The 24,364-nt window shown below is 38.9% G+C and overlaps 1 protein-coding gene across 2 annotated transcripts; it reads left to right on the top strand.

The window, feature by feature from the left end:
• The first annotated feature begins 4,059 nt into the window (after nucleotides 1-4,059).
• Nucleotides 4,060-23,552, top strand: C2H21orf91 (chromosome 2 C21orf91 homolog). Of its 2 annotated transcripts, none has more exons than XM_074858114.1 (5): nucleotides 4,060-4,136; nucleotides 4,548-4,677; nucleotides 17,661-18,194; nucleotides 21,405-21,467; nucleotides 22,528-23,552. In XM_074858114.1, the coding sequence occupies exons 2-5, from the start codon at nucleotides 4,554-4,556 to the stop codon at nucleotides 22,686-22,688; spliced, it is 882 nt and encodes a 293-aa protein (XP_074714215.1). In that variant the 5' UTR covers nucleotides 4,060-4,136; nucleotides 4,548-4,553; the 3' UTR covers nucleotides 22,689-23,552. The 2 variants fall into 2 exon arrangements, with proteins under 2 accessions (XP_074714215.1, XP_074714216.1); XM_074858115.1 differs by lacking the exon at nucleotides 4,060-4,136 and adding an exon at nucleotides 4,188-4,207.
• Nucleotides 23,553-24,364: the final 812 nt, after the last annotated feature.

Below are 24,364 nucleotides of genomic sequence, written 5' to 3'. Positions count from 1 at the left end.
TTAGTGAACAAAAATAATTTTCCACAGGAGAAGATCTCGGTTTAATGAAGGCATGCAATTCAGTGCAAGAAAAAGAAGGTGGTATAAGAGATAAAGACTGGTGTTGTGCCATAACATAAACAGGAGTGTTCTACAGAATGAGCAGTGGAGAAACTGCATGGTTTCATATGGCAGAAGAGGATAGAAGTGGAGGAAAGGGACCGGAGGAAAATGGTCACAAGGGGAAGAAGAGAAAAATGGAAAAAATCAAGAGAAGAAAGACTTAGGCTGTCTTTACCCACGTATTCATACAGTTGGCTTAAATAGACTCTACCACTGCTCTCGACTCTTTCTGCTGTCTTGATACAACCCCTGCTCTACCACAATGAATGGGCAATCACACAGTCAACTGAACAAGAATCTGACTGATATTGGTTACTTTTCAGCACATAACCCAACAAAAATTAAAATAACGGGAAAAAATGGATAGAAGCAGGGAATAATTCAGCTGGTACTGCTGCCGAAAAGAGGATCATGGGATCATAGCCTGGAGGGAAGATATAGCAAAGGGACTGGATAAATGAACAGAAGGAGTAGGAGCAAAAGATAAAACTGGTGATGTTATATCAAGTTTTTTGCAATTTCAGACTGATAAGAGGGTCAGTCACATTCCCACTCTGAAAACCCTTACACCAAATCTAGCAATAATGTAGCTGAATATATAGTCATTTCAATGAGTTGATCAAGAAAAGTTGGGGGGGGGGAGTGGTGTTAGAGTCTGTTTTTTTCTTTTGGATCACCTCAGTGACTCATTTCACCTTGCAGCAGCCATAACGTCATCAGACCCAACACAAAGGAAATGGCAGGGAGAAGGAAAGTGGAACTATCTCTCTTCAGTTAGGTTTTATACCACACACTAAGGGGACTAAGACTTGTTAACAAAGGTTTAAAATAATACATTATAGTAAAGGTTGCGCACTGAGTGAAGAGGACTGGGAGAATAAAAAGAGATAACAGGTTACAAAATAGAAAAGATAGGTGGTACAGGAAACTATTCCTAACTATATTTGTTCAGTCTTCCAGGGGTGAAAGACAAAATACACTAGGAGAGGTTAGCAAACACAGAAACAATAGATCTGTAAAAAAAAAAAAAAAAAAGACAGCAACAAATAAAAGAAACTAAGAAAAAAACAGCAGAATACAAAAAAACAGAAGAGTTGGAGAAAATATGTGTGTTCATTAGCTGCAGACAGAAGAACATGAAGATCTGCCAAAGTGCCTGGAAAAGCCTCAGTCACCTGACCTACAGAGGGGAATAAATACCCCCAAGCCAAGGGACGACAGAATGAAGAGAGCAGAGAAGGAAGAGAAAGAAGTCAGGCTGATTTTGAAATGCTACTTTTTAGATGTTTTCAGGGGGGCAGACCTTCCTCACCTAGACTGTGAGTTTCAATTTCTTTATAAACTTTTCTCCTTTCCAGAGTCTCTTAATATACACATGGAAATCTACACGGAGCCTTTCATCTGAGCAGTGCCAATCCTATTTGTTATCTCCACTGAGGATTTGCTGCAGTATTGTTGGTAATGCCCAAGCAACCCCACCTCTCCCTGGACTCCTGTTTAACACTGTATTTTTTAGTAAAAATGTCTTTTACCTTTTGAACTTCTAAATCTTCACTCAGGAAACTAGAACTAAGCATGTCCATAAAACACTGACACAAGCTTTCACTTCTGATTTTTAGCTATTTGAAGATCCTAACGAAGCTCAAGCCATGATTTCATGATACAGGGGACAGAGTACTGATTTTCATCTATGCATTACCCCTGCAGATGGCTTCCCACCAGTGCTTATAGGGCTGCACTGTGAAGCAAAGGAGTGAATCGATCTGAGGTAGAATCAATTTTCTTTCTTTTAAATTGGTGATCTAGTCCCTTGTGTCATCTCACAAACACTGAAACACGGTGAGAAAATAGTGTGGGAACATGACCAAGCAGCTGGGGGAAGGTGAAGCAGTGGGAATTACTAAAACATGATCACCGCCAAAGCCTCTTTATAATGAAAATGCAAACTCAGTAGGGAAAAAGAAACATAAAAAGACAGAACAGATTTGTTGCTATTAAAATAACTTTCCAGTGGAAGTAAACTGTTAGCTAGAATAACGTGCACTGATGAACCAAGAGTCTTGGGAGGAAATACATATGTGTATGTACACATATAAACCACATCATGGGCAGTAGTTAAGATTGCACAGTCTTCTTCTTGGCATTTGCTAATTTTTTTCATAACTTTGCACCTGAAACATTAGTTCTCTTTCACTATTTTTATTGCAATGACCTCTATATTTTAGAGCAATTTTTTACAAGAAAAGCAGCTCTGTTACCAAGAGCCATGCTGTCTCCCACATGCCATTTATTAACAAGATTCATGACTTTTTTGCCATTGGATTTCACAGCTGAGGCTGCACTGTGGCGATGGGCTGTTGAGACTCAGTAGCCTTTGGACCTACATCAGATTCTGGAGGGAAAAATAATATTTATAGATTTTATAAGCCTCTAACATCATCTGTTCAGTCTCTCTGTTTCTAAATATTCTTCCCCAGGCTGATGTCCTTTTTCCTTTTTATATCGCTTTTGCAATGAAGTCAGGCTGCTGCTTCTTTGCCAGTTTTCATGCATATCAAAGAAGCAAACAACAAGGGGACAAGGAAATGAAACCCCTCTCCTAAGTCCAGTCTCAGTCCATGGGAGAAACAATTTGAGGAAGATTTTAGGAAGCTCTGGGATGAAATATTCTCCATCACTGTCCAACAGAAGCAAATCTAAAGTTGACTCACTACTTAAGAGCTGTGAAGGATAGGACTCTAGCACAGTGTGGGTTTTTTCTTTCTTTTTGATGAAATTGAAGAAAATTCCCCAAGAAAATACAGTGAAAGAAACAATAAAAACTGTAGAGACATGTGTTTTGACAGAGGAGATTCTGGAAGATTGCTTAGCTCTTTCATAAATAATCCTACTTTGACACATAGGAATGTGTTGTACGTAATTTCCGTCAGTTGTGGAAATTCTCAAGACGACATGATCTACCAGTTGTGGCTTCATCTACAAAGTGCAAGCACAGACCTGGCTTGGTTTTACTTTCCATTCAGGTCATACTTACAGCCTGTACTTGATATTTTCCACCACGTCAAATATGTATACTTGGGACTTTAAGACTGTTTCTCTCTTATGGACATTCTCCTTTCTCTTCCTTCTCCTCTTTTTCCTTTCATGTACGCTAACTTTTAATCCTGTTCAACAGCAACTTTTTTCTTTCCTTCCTCCATAAGTACATGAAGTAAAAAATAACAACAATCCCCGATGAGCAATTTTTATTTCCTAGAAAGCTGAGGCTGGAGAAATCCCATCCTGAGCCATGAAAGGACATAGTGAAAATTCCGCACCGATTTGCCAGGCCTGCACGCACTCGTGGTGGCAGATCTTGACTGTATTTCCTCCCTGCCATTCGCTAACCCACTCCCCACCCCCACCCCCACCCCCCCCCCAGGTCTCAACCCCGATACACTTTTTTTTTTTTTGCACTTCTAACAAAACCTAATCAACACGAATCCCGAGCGTACTCCGTATGATATCTCACCAGCTAATTAAATGTAAACGTACGCTGGGACAAGGGCAGAATTAGGCCCCAAACCAGATACGAGAGGGGTCCCACTGCTTATTCCCACCGCCCGCTCCCCCGGGAGCGGAGTTTCCGCGGCGATGGTCGCGCTCCCCCTCACCCCCGCCCCGCTCCCCCGCGCGGGGGAGGCGCCGCAGCCGCACTCTGGGAGAGCCCAAGTGTTGCCGGCGCGCAGGGGCGCTCCCGGTCGCTGTGGCCGCGGGGAGGGGCGGGGAGGGGCAGCCGCTCGCTTCTCCCGCCTCGCCGCCCTGCGCTGCCCTGCTCTGCCCTGCCGAAGCCGGCGGCAGCCGCCGGGGCGCGGCGCAGCGCGGCTCCGGGACCGGCCGCCCCCCCCCGTCGCGCCGGAGCCGTGGTCTGGGCCGGAAGCGGCGGGCGGTGCCTGGCGCCCAGCTCCGGCGGCGGAGGCGCTGGCGGACGAACAATAGTGGAGCGCGGAGCGGGGGCGGGCGGCAGCAGCGGCGGCGGCGGGAGCGGCAGGGCGGTGAGCGGGGACACGGCCGGGGCTGGGGCCGGCGCGGTCGCGGTTGTGGCGGCGGAGCCTCCGCGCCGCCGGTGCGCGGCGGGGGGTTGGAGGGGGATGAGGAGCCTGAGGCTGGAGCTGGCGGGACGGGGCAGCGGGGAGCGCGGGGGTGCGCGGGCGGGGTAGGCGGCGGGAGGGCTCGGTCCCTCCCGGCCCCGCGGTGCCGCCCGGCCGCTGCCCGCGCCGCGCTCCCCGCGCTCTGAGGAAGAAACTTTCCCGGGACGGTCCCGCCCTCGGCTGTGTCGGGGCGGGCCGGGGCCGGGGGTTTCGGCCGGGACCGGGGCGGTGTGTGGCGCCGGGCGGCCGGTGCTTCGCCTGGGTGGCGGTTGAAATAACGGCCCTTCCCTCTCGCCCCCTCTGCTACCCCCCCAGGGCACTATGAACGAAGAGCAGTTTGTGAGCATCGACTTGGACGATGACAACGTCTGCAGCGTCTGCAAGCTGGGCACCGAGAAGGAGACGCTGTCGTTTTGCCACGTTTGTTTTGAGCTGAACATCGAAGGTAACGTTTAAACACAAGTCATCTTGTGCGAGCTCTGCTCACGAGCTCGGAGCTGAAAGCAAATTAAGCTTATCAGAAAGCTTTCATAAAGGTTTGGGTTTGGAAACGTGAATGTACAGAAAGTTTTCTTGCTGGCCAGACTAGTTCGTTAGGTTCCTAAATAGCTCATTTCCAGTAAAGGTGGGTGCCCCAGCTGTTCTAGCGCCCGCTTCTCTAGATGTAAAGATGTACCCGCCTTTCCAGAGCTCCTGTTAATGCCCTGGTGTTAATTTCACCTTCTGGTATTAGATCTCTGGTGTTAATTCAGATCGGAAGGAGTTTGTCCTGCCTTTATTCAGGGTTTTTGTTTAGTAGTTAGAGGGGTCTATGTGTAAAACTTACTTAAATTGCAAATTTTAAAGCATAATAGGTTTTTTTGAAAGCAGATCAATGTTTCACAGGGAATAATCAGAGGATTATTTATTTTTGCTTCCATAAGGTGATAATATGTGTAATATGATAAAACTGAGTTCATTGTCAAAGCTTTTTAAAGTTTGCAAATTATAAAGTGGAAATTCAGTCTATCTTCTAAAAGACTAATAAGTGTAATCTCTGGCCTCCAAAATGGTATTTTTAGAATTTTAAACCCTGTTTTGCTAAAGAATTTACCTGTCTTGTTGCTGCTCTTCATGTATGAATCAAGTGTTGGACGTGAATGAGCAGATTAGTTATTTCCCTTTTTTAAAATAAAATAGGGATTTTTTTTTTAATGTATAAATATTGTTGCTTGATTTTTGGGACAACAAAGTAATTTGTTCCAGTTATATAAAGGGGTATTTGCCAGTTGTACGTGCATGTGACTACCTAGAGTAATCTGTATTGATATGGGATAATTGAATGTGAAGATCTTAACACTATTATGGGAATAGTCCTATTTTGTGATCACAGATAGTAAGATTTGCTGTGTCTCTTGATTTATGTGAGAGTACACTAAAGGTCTTAAGATCAAGTCTTTCTGAAGGGAAAATGCTGCCAGATATGAGCACTGTAACCAGTGATCTAGTTGCTTTTTCTGAACCTTAAAAGCATAAAACTGGCTGGAATGTAGGGGGCTGTAAGGATATGTATTCCATACACGGTTTCTATTGCACATCTGTCTTTTAATGCATGTATAGGTAACAAAATTGTGTTCTTACCCTACAGAAATCTGAAAAATGCATTAGCAAATTGGAATCACTTTTAAATACTCAGTTCTGCATTTCAATTTAAAAAAAAAAAAAAAAAGTGCTGCCTTTAAGGTCTTTGCTGCTAGAGGCAATATATTTTAATCTGAACAATACTTTCAATCTTCAGTAGTAATTTGCATGCTTTATGCTTTTGTTAGAAGAGACATGCTTGTGTATTTGCACTTTTTGTTAAAACTCAAAGCAACTATGTAACCTTAAAACAGCCTGTCAGCCTGCTTGAGTTTTCTTACTGCTTTAAAATGATAGGCTTATAGTTCTCAATATGAAGTGAGTTAATATGTTTCTCTCTAGGCTTTAAAATGAGAAAAAAAAAACTGTATTGCCATAGTAAGAATTAAGTACTTTGATTATGTTCAGAATCTAGTTTTGGTTTGGAAGTGTTGGAACAAATAGGAGGCGTTAAAAAATTGCTGCATGGTTTTTATGCTCTGTTGTTTGGGATAAGCTGTGGAATTGTCAGTGTTACTTGTTATGGATATTACTTTACAAAGTTATTATGTGATTTAGCTGGAACAGCTTTTTTTTCTGGAACTAAGTAGACTTGAAAATAGTAAAGACTTAATCTGTGCAGCAGACTACTTCACATAATCTTCTAATTTTTCAGTTAATTTTAAAAGACAACTGCTTGAACAGAATAGTGCTGAAAGCTCACCTGAAGTTACATGAACCATTCTTTTTCATAGTAAAAGAAAAGTATTAGTACCTTTGATCACTATAGCATCAAAATACCTCAATTTCTGATACTCTGTCTTCTGTGTACCAGTTTGAAAAGATGTACTGTTACGTCTCCTCTCCCCATAAAAGCAGTAAGGGCAGCAAAGATTGTGGAAGTGGCCTTATCAAGAATCATAATAAGACTTTTTAGCTGAACCACTGTGTGAGCTAGCCCGTTACCATCCATGGTCACACTTCCTACTGTTGCATCTACTGCATTCCTGTACTGTCCAGTCCTGACAAAGACTGATTTATATACTACTGAAATAACAGTCTTTTGACAGCCCTGAGTAGGAAATGAAATGGATAATTCACTAACTCAGAATGTTATACTGGATGTTTTCATACTAACCTCATGCTTATATTTTAATGAAGTTCAGATGCATCATAACATAGCTGCTTGTTGAACAGAATCAACTGTAAGTTGTATCAACTCTGTAAATGTTCTATCCCACACTTAAAAATGTCATTCTCACTAACAGTTTGCCTTATTATCTAGCATCATATTTAAAAATCCAAGCAATTAAAACACACATATATATTTAAGAAATTCAGGAAGTGAAATACGCTATTCTAAAAAGATACAACAGCTAGGACAGTGCTTAAGGCTTGCTCATTTTTAGTGGTGATGTATGTGCATAACTTCTCCCTAAGTGAAGTAGGAGATAGCTGCTGTTCAAGAACAGGCAGGCCATTAGTCACAGCTCAGCATCTTGCAGCATGCTTAAGTACTCCCACTGTTTGCAGCACCCTGTTAGCTTCCATGTAAGAAATTCTGGAATTAGGTTTCCCAATTTCCTTTTAAAAAAGGGTGTCATATTCTAGTGCTTTAGCAAAACTCCTGAAAGCAATTCTGTTGCCCTTTGTGCCAGCATCTGATTGCTTAAAGCTGTCTGTGGTAAGTGAATACAGGCACTTGAAACTGATCTACCCCAACACTTAACCACCTGAACCCCTCTGAAACAGACTTTCTCAAAGGTATATAAACGTAACACTACAGAAATACCATTTGCTTAGCCACACTTAATTACATTGTAGTTTAGTATTGGTGAATCTTTGTGTATTCAGACATCTGTGAGTTCAACAGCAGTACAGGTTTGCTTACGTGTAGATGGTAATGTTGTTGATCGTCTTGGTTAAGTAAGATGAGTAATTAGAAATGAGCAAATCAGAGACCATCCCCATCTGTAATGACGTCTTCCTGGATCAGTGTTGTGATGTGTCTCAGCCTTTACCTTCCTGACATTGGGGTGGGCTTTTGTAACCTTTATTATTATGTTTGGACAATAGCTTGATAATGATACATAATTGGAAAACAAATCAAATTATTCTTAAAGTCGTTATAGAGAAGACCAGTATACAGAAAGCTTAATCTGTGGTCTGCCTTAAATAACTGCTGAGTTTCTAAATGAGGAAGTTAGTAACTGTGTCATAAAACTTTTACATTTTTTATCAGAAATTGTGTCTCCACCATAATTTAATACTAGATTTTAGTCTTTCAATGAAATAAAATGATAGTTTAGATTAAAATGTGAATGCGCTTCTTACCGAATTTAGTTAATTCACAGAAACCACTGGTTTGAGTGCAGCTTGGAGTTGAGCTGTGGTGTCTGTTACAGAATTTATTCAGGAGTGATGTATATGGATTACAGGGCCTGTTTCTTTGAAGTTGACTGAAGGAGTATTGGGAGAGTAAGGAGAAAAGGGAAAATGAGCATACAGAAACAGAAAGTCAAGATGCAGGTTTAAACTTCCTACTAGGATATGTCATCAACTTTTCTTGAGAAACAGGGAAAGAGTAACTTTCTTAGAGTTTAGTAGTGCTAATCTTCAGTCTAAACAGGGCAGGGAGTGTGTCTCGAAAGGGCAGTATTTTTGTCCATGTTCTGCTTGCTCTTACAGCTCACTTTGAGTATTCATGCTCAGGGAAGCTGAGCGGACTAAGCTACACATAAATATTTATTGCAAAACGGGCTTTTGTGTCTGAAGGATCATTATCAGGTGATTTAGCACATCAGAATGCTAATATGATTCTTAAACTTTAAAATATGCATAATACTTAAAATGTTACTTTAGTATTTCATATGTGAGAAATTAAGCTGATTCTGTACAGTGGTTTTAAAGTTCTGGATGGGGTTTAGAATATCCTGGTGGTGTGGGTCTGCTGGATATTGGCTTCTGTTTGCCTTGTGCAGACAAAGTGAACATCAGAGATTGTGTACTGTTTTGTTTTTCTGAGTAGGTGTCACAGTAATCTGTGGATTGAAACAGGAAATGTTTTAAATTCACATGTAACTAGATTGCATAAGCCAGGAAATCATGTGTTGTGTGTTAGTTTGAGACAAATTTCTTCTTTTTAATTTCGTTATAATATGAGAAAATGATTAACTGAACTCTGGTAGCAAATATATAATACAACAGATCTGCAGTTATAACTGGAATGTGGGGGGAAAATACATGAACACACAAATATGAATGTGTGGATGTATAAAAACTGTCTGTATGTGTATATATCAACAAAACAAAACCCTCTGCCCTGTGAGCTGCTTTGAAACTCTAGTTAGGGTTTCCATGTAAGAATGTGGTGCTGTAGAGAGATACCTGACTGTGCCCTAATTCTCCTGTTAGGAGGCTGTAGCTGTCTAGCCCACGTTTCACAGAGCCCGCAGAGGCGACTGGAGTGGTAAGCAGTTGTGCTGCCTGTGGAGCTGCTGGGAGTTGTTTAGATATCTTCACATGGGAAGGCGTTGTGTGATCCTCTGGGCAATGCCTGTGGAAATCCCAGCTTCGGGAACTTAATACTTGAATGTATTTGTTCAAACTTGTCTCTGAAGGTTTCAAAATTGAAAGTCTGCAATAATTACGGTTTAGCTTTACATTGTTTGTCGTAGAAAATGTATCTATCTTAACGTGGTTTTATGCTGGTGTGTTTTAATACAGAATTATTTAAAAATCTGTGAGTTTCCGGAAATTTGAGGGTTTGTAGTAGAGACAAAACCATAACAGAAGGGGGAAATCTGATTGTTTGAGCTGATTTTTATTCACTCTTTTGATTATCTGGTGCTGGTAACTGCAATAACATCTTGGAGAGTGCTAGCTGACAAGTAGACTGGCTTGCTTCCATTTCAGTTTAGAGTTGAACAACAGCTGAATAGCAAATCCCAGGGTCTTGTAATATAGAAGAAGAGATAGTGTTAAGTACTGAGCATCTGTTCCCCTGATTTGTGTTAAGATAGTTACATTTCCATGGCCCTTCCAAATGCTGATAGACTTACAGTGTTTGAGGCAATTTCAGCATCAGGTTGGTGCATCCCAGTCTCCCTGTTGAGAAAAAGATGCTATAAACAAATCTGTCTTATTGCTAGCTGCTTTTCCTGTTAAGGTCTATAAAATCTTGTGTAGTATCTTAATTCTGTGTTCTTTGTGTGCATCTTAATAAAAAGGGGGGGAGGGGGTGTTTAGTTGTTAAAAGCTGTAAGCACCCAAAGTTCACTTTTTTCCTCTTACACCCTACAGAAGAAAATCTCACTGAAATAAAATGGGTTGTAAGGTGTAGCTGAAAGGATTGGAAACAGCCGTTTTAGTTTCATTCTGTTCCAAAATATTACACATTCTTATTTTTTCAATGTTAATGAAATAGTAACCACTAAAATATATCATTTTGGCACCAAAAGCTAAAAAAATTTATCATTGCCCTTTAGGCTAGGCAGATGAGAACTTGTTTCAAGGTAGCATTTGCAGTCCAGGGGTATGACTCATTTCTGCAAACTTGAATGGACTTGTGGAACTAGCTGCAGTTTCCAGTAAACTTCTTAACTACAAATTCAAGTCCAAATGTAGTTTGAGTTTCTATTCTTAATCTTTTAAGTGCAGTATAAGTAGTGCTGAGTAATAGTAGGACCGTGTGGCCAGTTCTAAAAGTACATTTTTGAGTTCTCTGTGTGTAAATTTGGAAGGTTTGTACACACAAATAAATTGAGCAGTTATGTTACTTACCTGTCATCATCCAGAATACAGAAATACTGTCTTACGGCTTCCACTCTCTTCTAGGTCAGTTTAATTGATTTTTTCTTACAAAGTCTAAGACATCTTTAACTGTAGTAAAGTTTTCATCAGAATGTATTGCCTTGTCTAATACAGTGGAAAACTTTCTTCTTAGATAGTACAGTAGTTTATAGGGAACATGAATTTTGAGAAGATGTTTAAAGGGTCAATTGGATCTCTGCTCTGTCTTATATAGTATGTCTTTGCTATGTGCTAAAATACAAATGAGCTAATAGAAATGCAGTGGGAGATGATATGTGTGCACACTTGATGTGGAATGCACTGGCTTTATCATATGAAAGCGAGGAGAAAACTTTGATTTATGAACAAGATACTATCTAGTCTTTACCAGGTGTCTGGTTTTGAAGGTTAAGGAATGGCACTGGTGTTTTCCTTCTGGCCAATCTAACAAATCATAAGATTTAACTCTCAAATTAAATTGCATGCATACACTTAAAAATAGTAGTTGGCATTAAGTCTTGTCAGGCAGATGTATTGGAGATGTACGTCTCTAACGATCCCATTTTTCAGTGTTGGCAGAATTGTACAACTGAAGAGTATGTTTTCCTCACCCATTGCCACTTAGGCGTGTGGATGACTGGCTATCTTAGGTCATCATGGGCTGGTTTTATTTAATGTATTTTGAACAGGTCTTGGGATCTGCTTTTCTATTGTAAGAGCCCCCCTCTTTCAGCACTCTTAATAAGCAGACTAACATGCAGAGCGGGCTTAAAATACAGACATGAGCATTTAATGTCTTGTGAAGCATTTCCCTGTCTGCTGCAGCCTTGTACACCAGGTGAACCAAACTTGAGCTCATCTAATCTTCGTGTTCCTAGTGGATACTAGCAGACATGCAGGAGCTGTTTCATGAGCTGGCTAACATCCCTGTGGACAGACCCCTACTGTATTCATGTGAGCTGGGCAGCTGAGGGGAGCAGCAACTGGAACATTTCAGAAGGTATAGTGAAAGCCGGGGCTCTTCAAGTAGGCAGCCGTGGACTGGCTTGCTTAGTTACAGAATTAAAGGAAAAAGCATGGGTGCCTATGACAAATCTTTCTCGAGTTAACTATTTAAGATGAGGTGAATTGTGCCTGAGAAGCGTTTCTTCACTGGCTATGAAGGCAGTCTCCACAGCTAGCTAAAGCTAGAGGTGTACCTTTTCTAAGTGTTCTGACTTAGATAATTTCACCCATGTTGCCAGTACTGTACAAATTTGTGTTATGAAGTGCGTTCACTCTCCTTTGACTGTCCCTAATAACCACGTGTACTTTGCTTTATGGAAGCTGTATGTGTGGTGGATGCCAGCATTATACCAAGAAGGCAGCTTTTCTTGTCCTTTCTCTGTGGTCAGGTATAAATCTTAGCCATAAGTATTTTTAAATTCTTTAAAGGGATTTTAATATGGCTTTCATTTACTAATGTCGCAGTACAAACTTATAATTGACTATTCACATGTCTAGAAGTATTCTTGTTACTTTTAGTTCATTCCATCTTAAATTCTGGGGTTTGTTTTCCCTCTTCAGCTGCTCAAGCTAAGGTTATTCACCACTGCAAAAACAATTAGTTCCCAGCATTGCATTACAAATTGCTTAGAAAGGAATGCAGGCTTTCTTTAACATTATTTCCAACTGATGGAGCTGAAAGACCAAATAAGAAGCTTTTTTAAAAAAGAACAACAAATAAAAAAAACCACTGTGGAAGGTAAGCAGGCTAATGATCACTGATTTTTTTTTTTTGATTTTTTTTTTAATGAAAACATTCATTTGTGAAGGGATGTGAAGTACTCTGTATTCAAGAGCATTCCTTTTGAATTAAACTTGTTTATTATTATAATCTCCAAATAAGGCAACTATTCTAGCCAGCTTTATATATAAATGTGATCAAACATTTCAGTTTAGTTCTCTATCTTTATCATGAAGAAAAGTTATACATAGTTCTTGGTGAATCAGTTGCAAAGGCAAAAATAAAGTCTCTGTAGCCTTCTTCCCTTAAAAAAAAAAAAAAAAAAAACACCCAGAACTTTAATATGGTGGAAACTGATTTACTTTCAAGTACGAATGCTTTAAAATGGGATAGAGTTTATTGAGATGTGACTATATAACTGGTGAACGGTAAATATTCTCCCTGCTTTCTGCTACTTTGCAGTTATGAATAACCAGAAGTTACAGAAATGCGTACTGCTTTATAAATTGCCTGATTGCTAGTCATTCATTTACAAAATTAGTTTGCAGGAGTAGATTAGGACTCATTATGTTGAGAACTGTACCACTATAGAGGAAGAGTTTCTGCCTTGTATAGCTTATAAATTGAAATAGTCAAAATTTTTTTTTGTCTAAATACTAGGCTCTTAAATAAGCAGTCCTGTTCCTACAAGTGCTCAACATACAAAGATATTGCTGAGTAAAATGATACCATTCATATTTCATCTAGGACACATGGGTTACCCGAATCAGAAGCAAATAATGAGTGGTAAACACTTCCATTCTTTTATGATTTATCTTGAGGTTTGGCATCATCATGTGAGTCTAGCTCACTTGAGGAATGATCTCTGGCATGAGCTTGTTTACTGATAGTACTTGCTGTTTTTAGATATGGTCTTCTAGATGTTACTGGATTTTGGTGGATTTTTTTTTTTTCCCTACAGATAAAACTTTCCTGCTCTGGATGGTTATTGGCTTTTTGCTGCTTTTTGAGATTCTTTTTCCTTTGAAAAAATAAGTGTGAAGGGTGGGACATACTTGGACATAGCCTGCAGTCCTGTTCTTGGAAAGTAAGACAAGGGACAAATGTATACATACCTACAAATGTGGAAAAATAAAATGCTAATGGTTATATGATTGCTGACTTGGAAATCAGCCAAAAATTAAGAAGATTGAGATATTAGCAAAAAGAAATGTTGAGACAGAACTGAAATCTTGTTAAAATCCCCAGAATGGACAATAGCTTTTTATCAAAATTACAGTATTACTTCTTGTGAGGTACAGAAGTCTCACCTTGCTTTATTTGTCTCTTTGTGTATAGTGTTGAATAAAGTAATGTGTCTTCTAAAACTGAATGATCTTTATATATCATTTGTTTGATCCATGCCAATTTACCAGCTGGTAGATTTTTCTGCAATTGTGATGAAGGAAAAAAATTAAGTAATCTGAGTGGAATATTAAGACGTACCAAAAAGAGGCATCTTTTCTGCCTCATAAAGCTGATGGTATTGCCCACAACAGAAGGATTTGTGTCAGAGAAATGTACTCGCTGTAATACTGGTATGTCATTGCTAGTTTGTGCTGGAACAGCAGCTGCTGTGAATGCTCAGCTCTTGGGATGTAGTTCCAGAAAGTTAGTGGCTGATGTTATTCACATTCTATGTATAGGAAAGGACTAATTGTTACCTTAGTACAAAAGAAAGATTGAGGGTTGTTTCGGGTTTGGGGTTGGTTTTTTTTTTGCATGTGTTTGTTATGGTAGAAAAACAAACCAGTTATGTAAAAGCTGAAGCAAGTCTGTTGGCAATTTTGTCCAAAACAAGTTTGGTTTTGTATGTTTTCTGTTCCTTACTGTATTGAAGAGTATTTAGATAGACCCTTTTTGATTTTTTTTTTTTTTTTTTTTTTTTTTTTTTCCTTCAGTGGAGTAAGAGATGGGGAAGGATTTCTGGTCTGTGACGGGGGGTTATTCTTCTATACTGGGACTGTTTTGTAATACCTTGCTCTGTGTTCAGAAATAGTGCTGTGGCTAATATGTGGCATATAAATAGCAAAACTTAAATTTTTGAAGTAACATTTTTTTCTTCTGTAATAGTTGCTAATTTCAGGCATACCTGATATTACTGAGTTCTGGTAAAATAGATTTGTTTGAACAGCATGCCTCTAGAGTGGGGAAGTTAACAATGTTAACTTTTTTTTTTTAAAAGATAAATTTGTCAGAAGGAAAGACTTGAATAATCTTGAGTTTATAGCTTAGACATAAAAATCAGATGGGGCTTCATAAGTCATGATGCACATGTTCTTTTTTTGTGTAACAAATTGTGTGGTGTTTATTTTTTTGTGTTCTCACACCCTTGTCCTATTGGACAAGTAACATGTTATTTTCATTGAAATAATGAAGCAGCCTCAAAGGATTTTTTTTTAAGTGAGACTGCAGTGTTCTGTCATTTGCTGCACAGGTGTTTCTTTTGTGATTGCCCCAGATGTGACAGTGTGTATACATGAGGAAATGTAGTCTGATCTTCTTCAGATGAGCCAGGCAGAGGACCTAACTGCAAGAGGCCATGCCTCTAGAGCCAGCTCTGGAAATATTTCATTAAACTTACAAGATACGTTTTTTTTCTGTTTTTAATAGAAACAGTGCAGTAGTTTTCCCTAGTTTGGGGGAAGGAGGGGATGCTAGGGAGAACAAGGAGAAGTGAAAACTTGCTAGGTGTTTGATTTTTGAGTTGGGAGAAGGTGGCATCCTGAGAGCAAAACAGATGTTGTTACTTATTAGCAGCCATTAACTAGAAACAGTATGTGCAAAACTGTGTGTGTCCTAGATTTAGTAACTGTGGTTTCCGCAGTTCCCTTCCCTCTTCTTCACCAAATCTTCAGGTATTTGCTTTAGACAGGATACCCTGTCCTGTGATCAGAAGACATTGGCTTCATTCATTCATCTTATGGTCTGTTAGGTGGGTTCCCAAGTGTTACTGTACAGAAAATTGTGTAAAGCTTGTTCTTCAGTCAATCTGATGATGTTTCTGTAAATAAAAGAAAGCACTGTAAGCATCAGCAGCATAGGAAGTTGAAGAATCACTTGGGTAAAGCAAATAACATTGAACAGATCAGTCTGTTTTCGTAGGGTTTGCAGTGTTGTGAATATATGCCTTACAACTTCAATTGACAGTATTTGCTCTTCCTTGATGGCTTAAAGATTTAAGGGCTTCCATCATGCTGCTTGAGTTAAGCAGACTTGCTACTTTTAAATTCTACTGATAAGTTATGAAAACAAATGACTTGTCTTTCCTTGTTTTCACTAGAAATGTTTATTTTGGTTTCTTTAAAGTGTCTGTAGAGATAGAGAGGGAAAAATAGCCTTGCAAGTAGGCAGTAGATCATGTAGAACTTAAGAAAAGTTAGTGAACATCTATCTGCTGGAAGAGGTTGAAAGAGATTTTGCGATGCAGAGTGAGCATCTTGACCCTGTACCCATGAAGACAAAATCTGTCTTTGTACTTAACTTGCGAACTTCCTTCTTAAAAGGTGCCTCTGGTTAGGATGTGTTTTTTTGTTTGTTCTAATAGTTAGTTCATAGACTGAAGGAGTGTCTGTTTCCGTGACCCTACCTTTCTCTCCTGCTGCAAGAACAAAATTAATTCCACTGCTGTCCTCTTGTGTTTTCCACTCTTTTTGTCATTTTTCCCATAAATTTTGTATATGCTTTTACAAACTTGACCAGAACAGTAATGCTCTGAAGCTTCAACGCTGCCCAAAGAGTGGAAAATCAAAAATTTATAGTAGCTATTCTAAATGTTTGAAGTCCCCAACTTGAAACAGCAGTTACCAGCAAGTGAGATAATCAAAATGAAGTGCTTTGCTTTGTTTTCACTAGTTTCATGTTAACAATTTTGCCTTTGTAGCTTAGTTTGGAGAGTAATTTGTGATTTTGCAGCATTTAATCACTTAAAACAGCTTATCGTTTGTTAATCATCTGGGGTGGCGGGCTTAAAGTTTACCACAAGAATTTAAGAGAGTAAGTCAGATATAACTGAGAATTGTTGTAATATGTAGCTTTCTGCTGATTGCTTGTTAAAGTCTCTATTACCAAATTTTGTGTCCTGTTGCATTTCATGGTTTTTCTTTTAAGCACTTTTATGGTACATCCTTCTGTGCTAAAAGGTAAAATGGCTGCTGCTTGGTTCATATCACCTAGTTTCAAAGATCAAATTACATTACCATATGTTGATTTAAATATTCTGACTTCAGTAAACGTTGAGCGCTTTAAAGCATTGGTTCACAGGTATATTATTTGTTATTTGCAATGAGGAACTTTTTTGACAGAATTGATTTTCATTATATTAGGAACCTCCCAAGTACAGACTGGGTGTTGAGATAAATGTCGAACTCTTCAGTATTGTGGACTTGGGTACTCAGTCTACTGCATGGATGAATCTGAAGAAAAATATCCACTGAAGTTGCAGAAAGTAATTTTGTACTTTATTATTAACTTTCTGAAATAGTAATTTCTCATACCATCTGTGTTCACTCACCAACTGCAGATCTTAACAGGTTGTGTTCCTTTTTAACATACCAGTCGCTATCAATTACTTTGAGGTTTGAGTAAGTTACCTGCTGTAGCTATCTGCATCGTCTTTGAAGGACAAACAGAGAGGAGAATAAGCAACCATCTTACATGAAGCAAATTTCAGGATAGTTTAACATTGGCAAGTGTCGACGGTATTGGAACTTGCTTCTCTAGCTAAACTACAGGCTTGTACCAATGCAAAATAATAAACTAAGACTGAAGTCGGAATTATGTTTGACCACTTGGATGACACAAGCCTGCACACTGCAGTATATGTTGAGCAGATGGCTCATAATGTTACCCACAGAAGATGGGTGCATGAATGACTACACTCAAAATGCTCTTTGATGGTGTTCTGTGTAACTTTCTGATAAATAGTGGGGATTACCTATTTCTACAGCTTGTACACTTGTGTATAGGTGTAATGCCATATGTACAGAGCAGTTTGCTTCATCTGCATTATCATCCGAGAGACACGTGCAGGTAATCTGTAAATCCTACACTAGAGATTGCTGTGTGCTAAACACTTTGTATGCTAAAGACTCAGGACCACATCGAATTTCAAAAATTTTAGAGTATCGCATATCCTCGTTTACTTCAGGGATTATACTGTTAATAGGAAAGCATCAGTTAAGTTTTTGTTTTCTTGGTTGCTTGTAAGTAAAGGTTTTGAAAAATTGGTTGAGTATACAATAAGTGAACTTTTTTCTATTGTGTCTTTACAGGAGTACCAAAGTCAGATCTTCTACATACAAGATCTTTAAGGGGGCACAGAGACTGCTTTGAGAAATTTCACTTGATAGCAAATCAGGACTGTCCGCGATCAAAGCTCTCTAAAAGTCCATATGCAGAAGTAAAAAATATCTTGAGCAAAAAAATTAACTGGATCATACAGTATGCACAAAACAAGGATTTAGACTCTGATCCTGAAAGCTCAAAAACATCCCAACACCAGCTTTTTAACTTCAGGCATCAGACTGATAGAAAATTACTCCCGCAGTTTGACTCTCCAGTACCTAGATACTCTGCAAAATGGATAGATGGGAATTCTGGAGGCATCTCGAGCTGCTCACAAACTCTTTTGGAACAAAGAGAATCCACTGATTTCAGACTTGGTGTGTTACAAGAAACAGGTGCTACCTTCTGTTGCAGCAGTGTTTTGTGGTCTAGTCACAACCAAGTCCAGAAAGCTGAAAAAGCTGAAGGTGATTCACTTCCCAGTGTTCGTAGAAGGCATCCTCAATACAGCAGGGAAGAATGTAAGTATATATCTGTTTGCACACAACCTAGCAAGCAAGGGCATTCTTTGATTATCTCCTGACCGCTTAATGTTCCCACAGGGCGGTAATTCACATCCAGCTTTTAACAGTTTGGGAGTTACTGTAAAAGCTGTGAAAAAGGCTACATGGCTAAGCAAATAGTGTGGAGAGTTTGGTTGGTATGGGGGTTTTGTTTGGTTGGGTTTTTTTAATTTTTCTATTAGTTATACCGCAATGTGATACAGAACATGCCTAATTTATACAGAAAAGTTACTGCTACAGTTGGTTGCAGTCACTTCAATGTGTCGGTCCTGGCAGTTGCACAGCTCTGCCTTGCGGAGATTACTGAACTGAAAATCAGTTTTGTTGAAGTTGTGTGGTGCCTAGAGTTACATTTTACAGAGAGGTACCCTAAGCAATAGGAGAAATTAGAGGTAAGGTAGCAGAGCAAACTTGTGAAACAACATAAAGTTAAACATTCTTAGTAGTAGCAGATTTTCTTTGTGCATTTTGCTAGATTTTTTTTTTCTGTTTATTGAGCAAGAAAATTGGTGATATTGAAAGTAGTAGAAAAATAAGTTTTCCCATTACTTAAGAAGGTGGTCACTAGAAGAAGTCTTTAGAAAAATCTAGGATATTGTAGTGTCTCTGGAATCAGCTTACATGAAATGTGTTGGTACTATGTTCTTGGAGATCTCTGCAATTACCGTCCTGCTTTTAGAACAGTGCCTGGTCCTAAACTGGTAAGGAAAGTAGTTAGAGAGGGTTTCTGAATCTCAAAAGACCTGAGAAAGAAGACAAAAAAGCTGGTAAAATATTCAGTGGAAAATTAGGTGATGAAAAGGCAATAATGGAATTCGGAATGTTGGAAGACAGAGTGAGAAAGAGGTACTGTAAAAAGTTGGAATCTGTTTCTTTAGGCTCCCTTTTTTTTTTTAACAAACTAACAAACCTGTCCCTGCAAAGTTCGGTTATTTCTCATTTTTTATAAAAGGATTTTATTTAACTGCTGTATGATGCTTCATATTGCATTTGTAGTGAATTAGTAAGCTTAAAGCCATAAATCAAAACGGGTATGCTGTGCTGTTTGACCACCTGTCCTCTGGAGTCATAAATTGGGATTACATAAATCAGGATAGCAGTTAACAGAGGAATCATGAAAGCTTGAACTGTTTTATGGGGTTATCTAACTGAAGTTAGTGACTTGAAATTTATCTCTGTGATCTCTGATTTCGGGACAGGGGAACACAAAGCTGTTTTGAGCATAGTAACAGATCTTTTTCTTCTATTGTGACTGCATAATGCACTTTTGAGGGATTTTTGCTTTGTATTGTCTGTATTTGTTTAATCTTTTTGCAATATTTAGCTTTAAAAGACATTCATTTGGAGACTCTTGACTATATAAAGTTTGTATTTTAGAGAAAAACTTAGTCAGGCTTTCTCTACCAGAATCAGGTTCCTTCTCATTGCAGTACCTCCACTGTAATGACATAGCAGTCTACTAAAAGAAAGTATTGTTAATGTAACTGTAAAAAGCTTGGTCAATATTTCTTTATAATTTACCTCAGCTGTGGATAGAATAATGTTTTAGCATTTAAATTCAGTGTTCTGTTCCTTCTCCCTTTCCCTTCTATATCAGAATTTTCTGACGTGAAACAGTCCTGTCTTGATACACACACATGAAATGTCTGAACCTGCCTATCTGCTACAGTTGATGAAATGTTGATGAAAATAATGAAGAAATGGAAAGTAACATCCTACCACTGGTTATAAAAAGGGGAAAAAAATCTTGACACTTTTATAAAGCTGTCAATTTAATCCAGTTGGGGTTTTCATGGAGCTTAAAGGGTGGTAAGATGTGAGAAAGGAATCTTCAGTTGTATTGATAGCCAAAGGTGAGAAGGAGCACCTCTGTACCTGGCTGTTGCAGGAGAAAGGTGAATCTGTTACACTCTTAAGTGGCCTTGTGTCTTGAGTACCAAGTAGGCTATCTTAGCTATTGCCAGATTTTTTGGTTTGGCAATACCGACAGAAAGGTAATAACCCACAACTGCAAGATTTGAGAAGGTTTGAAAGAGAAGGCTTACGATAATCAAATAGTCATATGGGTAGGTAAAAAACATCCTTTTCAGAACTTAAGCTTTAAATTTACAATATAGCAACCTCTTGCACTGAGAAACCTCTGAACAAAAGCTGCATGACTGCAGCATAGGTTTTTCTCAAGTATGAAGTGAGAGCTTTGCTAAGCTGCAGCATTGTTTAAAAACAATATTTAAAAATTGCAGGGTCTTAAAGCTTGTTTCCATGCTCTGTGTCCTCCTGTGGTGATCAGGATTTTTGCTTTTCACTCTGCTGCTGAGGGAGTCTCAGCAGCAGGCATGGCACCAACCTGTGCCCACCACTGCTGGGTTGAGGGATTTCTGGGAAGCAGGCCAGTGCTTCCCTACTTGTTGCTGTTGATCAAGGGCAGTGTAGAATACTTTCACAGTTCCTTCTACTCAAGTTTAATATATATTTTTTTCTGAGGATGATCAATGTACACATAACCTGAGGTACAGAAGGACTTTTGAATGATGCGGAGCATCTTTTAGTTCTCACTAGAAGCATACCACAAGGAAGTGAGAAGTAAACCTCTTTTCATATGCTGGACTTTGTATCAAACTGAGATGTTTCTTCTTCATTTGTCACCGAGGTACTCAGTGGAAACTGTAAACGTTATTCTTATATGCATAAAGCACAAAACTTGATAGCCAAAACAGGTAGCTGCATGCTGAAAATTCTGTTTGTAAACTCTTTCCTGTAGGCTTGCAAGTGTGCAGGATTTACCTCAGAATTGTCCACTTGCCTGCAATTAAACAGGCGTACTTGAAAGGATTACATTGTGGAAATCACGCTTTGCAGTCAGAGGACGGTGTTTAAAAGTGTAAAGCAATTTACGAGTAATTCTGATCCAGGACACTACTGTTTTGAGGGCTTGAGTTTCCAGCTTTTTGGCATTGAAGAGGGGGCTTTCTTATGGAGTAAATCCTGGTCTGTGTCAATACAGAAGAGAATTTTCAAACTTTCCCCAAATGACTGATAAATAATACTGCCTCAGACTTACTTCCACACATCTGTTGATTATTAGGATGCAAGCAACAACAATTTGAGAAAATAAGAGGGATGCTTGTATGACTTCAGTAGTAGTAATAACAGATTTTATTGTTACAGTGACTATGATGACTCCTGGAGAGTTAAAGCAACTTAATGAAAAACTGCTCAAGCAAATCCAGGGTGAGAATATTTCAATACTCTTTGTTTTGGGTTTGTGTTGCTTTGTAATAAAGATCTTGTTCGAAAAAAGAAATCGTGATGGCTTTCCTATGAGTTAAGTTTTGAAGTGAAATCTCTATATATCACGTTTCCATGTAAAAAAAAAAAAAAACTTCTAGGTGCTTTTATTATGTAACCTCCTTGGGTATTGCAAACTGGCGCTTGAAGAATACAGTATTTTCTTCAGATTTTTTTGACTGGAATCATAGAATCATTTAGCTTGGAATAGACCTTTAAGATCATTGGGGTCAACTGTAAACCTAACATTGCTAAGTCCACCACTAAACCATGTCCCTAAGCACCACATCTACATGTCTTTTAAGTATCTCCAGGGATAGTGACTCAACCACTTCCATGGGCAGCCTGTTCCAATGCTTGACAGCCCTTTTGGTGAAAAAATTTTTCCTAATATCCATCTAAACCTCCCCTAGAACAACTTGAGGCCATTTCCTCTTGTCCTATTGCTTGTTACTTGGGAAAAGAGACAAACACTCACCTTGCTACAACCGCCTGTCAGGTAGTTGTAGAGAGCAATTAGATCTCCTCTCAGCCTCCTTTTCTCCAGACTAAACAACCTCAGTTCCCTCAGCTGCTCCTCAGAAGACTTGTGCTCTAGACCCTTCACTAGCTTTGTTGCTCTTGTTTGGACACGCTCCAGCACCTCAATGTCTTTCTTGTAGTGAGGGGCCCAAAGCTGAACAGTGTTCGAGGTGCGGCCTCACCAGTGCCGAGTACAGGGGTAAGATCACTTCCCTGTCCCTGCTGGCCACGCTATTTCTGATACAATCTGAATCAACTTCATTTTGAGTCTCTAAACTGATCCACCTTGTTTCAGGTAACCTAAAACTATAAATGGGTGATACAGTTCAGCTTACAGCTGCACTGGAACCAGAGAAAGTGGTGGTGTTATGCATGAACCCACTTAAATGTCTTTGCCTCTTTCATAGTAATGTTCAGCACTGCTTCTTAACTCTATGAAAGTACAGGGACCAAGTGTGTTAACCTAGTAATGTTCTTGCAGATGTGTTTGAAGAGCTGACACAGCAAGTCCAAGAAAAGGACTCTTTGGCCTCGGAGCTCAACGTCCGTCATATTGCTATTGAGCAGCTGCTGAAGAACTACTCCAAATTGCCGTGTCTACAGATGGGACGAGCAGGGATGAAATCAAATGTCCCCATATAAAGGGGATACAACTTCTATCCCCCTAGAGAGCTAACTTTCCCTAACAGCTTTGATAACCGTTAAGAACAGATGCACAGATATTTAGAAGCTTTTGAGGAAACGGGCAGCTTTCTCTTTGCATTTGTAATCCATGAGAAGTCTTATTCCACTTTGGTTTTAACAAAAAAGGCAAATATTTTAGGTATTAAAATCTACTGTAATAAGGTTTATTCCCATTTAGGGATTTATTTTTTTTTCTGTAACTACGCATGAGCCTTGAAATGAATTCTGTGTTTTGTTGATGATAAAATTGTTTCTAACAAAGAATGACCTGAAGCCTGTAAACATGCCTCCTTCATGCAGAAGAAAAATAAAAATTTGAGTTTTGATCAGGTCTGATCATGTTACATCCAAGAGAGCTTTAAGGGGAGAACAGTATTAATAAAACTCATGTTTTCTTATTTATTATGAGCAATATTTTATTATTGAAATTTTATACTAAATAAATACCACTATTTTAGGTACTTTTCCAGATCTCTTTATAAAATGTCAGAAATACTCTGTGTAATGTTTATGCCTTGTGTATGATTGTTTATCCTTTTTCAGGTCTGTATCTTTCATGATACAATTTTAAAAAAAAAAAGTTTCCCAAAGAAATGAATCTCACATGCTAAAGAAAAAATATGGTGGTGCATCACTTATTTTTATCAGCTTTATAACTGAAGAATTTGGTTTGTGAGAGATCTTTAAAAAAAAAAGCACTTCCTTTAAATGCAGAAGAAAATTCCATATTTAATGCATAGAAGTTGAAGTTGTTTTATATGTGTGAAACTTTTAATGCTGAATAATTACTTTGATGAAACTAAATAAATTTGTAATACTGCATTATCTTGTTATGATTTTTTTATAAAGTTGGATTGGACTTAAGTGTTTTAATTTTGAAATGCAAATAGTAATGATGCATTATAAAACAGAACAGACTCTGCTTTTTTAAAACGTCTATCAGTCTACCATACCGAGAAATCGTAGTTAATCTTTGCCAAAAAGACTGTAGAGCTATTTGTGTAACTTGAAAGTTGCTGAGTTGCACTGAAAAAGTCAGGGGTGGGGGGAAAAACTCTTTCTCCCCAACCCCCCTGCTAAAGTTAAAGTCTTTGTGCTTTCTGATTTTATTGCTTTAAGTGAAAGCAAGGAGGAATTTATAGAACTGAGCTGAAGGAATGACTGGCGTGAAGAAAGGTTTACGTTTGGTTTTAAAATAGAACTGAGAAGTAAGCTGAAGTTCAGACTAGGTTTACTGATTGCCCTCCCTATAGTGATATCTGGACTATATAGAATAGGCTGATTAATTTTGTTGTTCTTCCATAATGCATTCTGGAAGGGCCCTGAAAGGAGTTTAGAAGAGCTTGAGAGTATGCATGAATGGGGACTTGAACTTGTCTGTGTCTGGGTATTTTGTGATTCGGGAGCTGAAAAAATCAGTAGCGTCATTGCTTGTGTATGCAAGTGGGCCTGTAAGTAAATGTGCACTAGCTAATCCCTAATTATAGTTGTCAGAAGATGGGTTAATCTCCATGTGCAAGGCTGACTGTAAATCTTACTAATACAGACTAAGATAACTGCAAGTGTAAGGTGAAAGGAGAAATACTGTTGTCACTCATAGCTGGGAAAATGACTGTCATACAGTCTGAGTGAGG

This window comes from Strix uralensis, chromosome 2 (assembly GCF_047716275.1).
Source record: "Strix uralensis isolate ZFMK-TIS-50842 chromosome 2, bStrUra1, whole genome shotgun sequence".
In the NCBI taxonomy this organism is placed as follows: Eukaryota; Metazoa; Chordata; class Aves; order Strigiformes; family Strigidae; genus Strix; species Strix uralensis.
Note: the sequence above shows the minus strand (reverse complement) of the source record. Positions and strands in the feature narration are given on the sequence as shown.

Bases quoted from the DNA above. Each gene is read 5' to 3' on its own strand.
- C2H21orf91 (XM_074858114.1), top strand. From the start codon at position 4,554: ATGAACGAAGAGCAGTTTGTGAGCATCGACTTGGACGATGACAACGTC. The intron at 4,678-17,660 runs GTAACGTTTAAA...GTGTCTTTACAG, and splicing joins TTTTGAGCTGAACATCGAAG to GAGTACCAAAGTCAGATCTT. The intron at 21,468-22,527 runs GTGAGAATATTT...ATGTTCTTGCAG, and splicing joins ACTGCTCAAGCAAATCCAGG to ATGTGTTTGAAGAGCTGACA.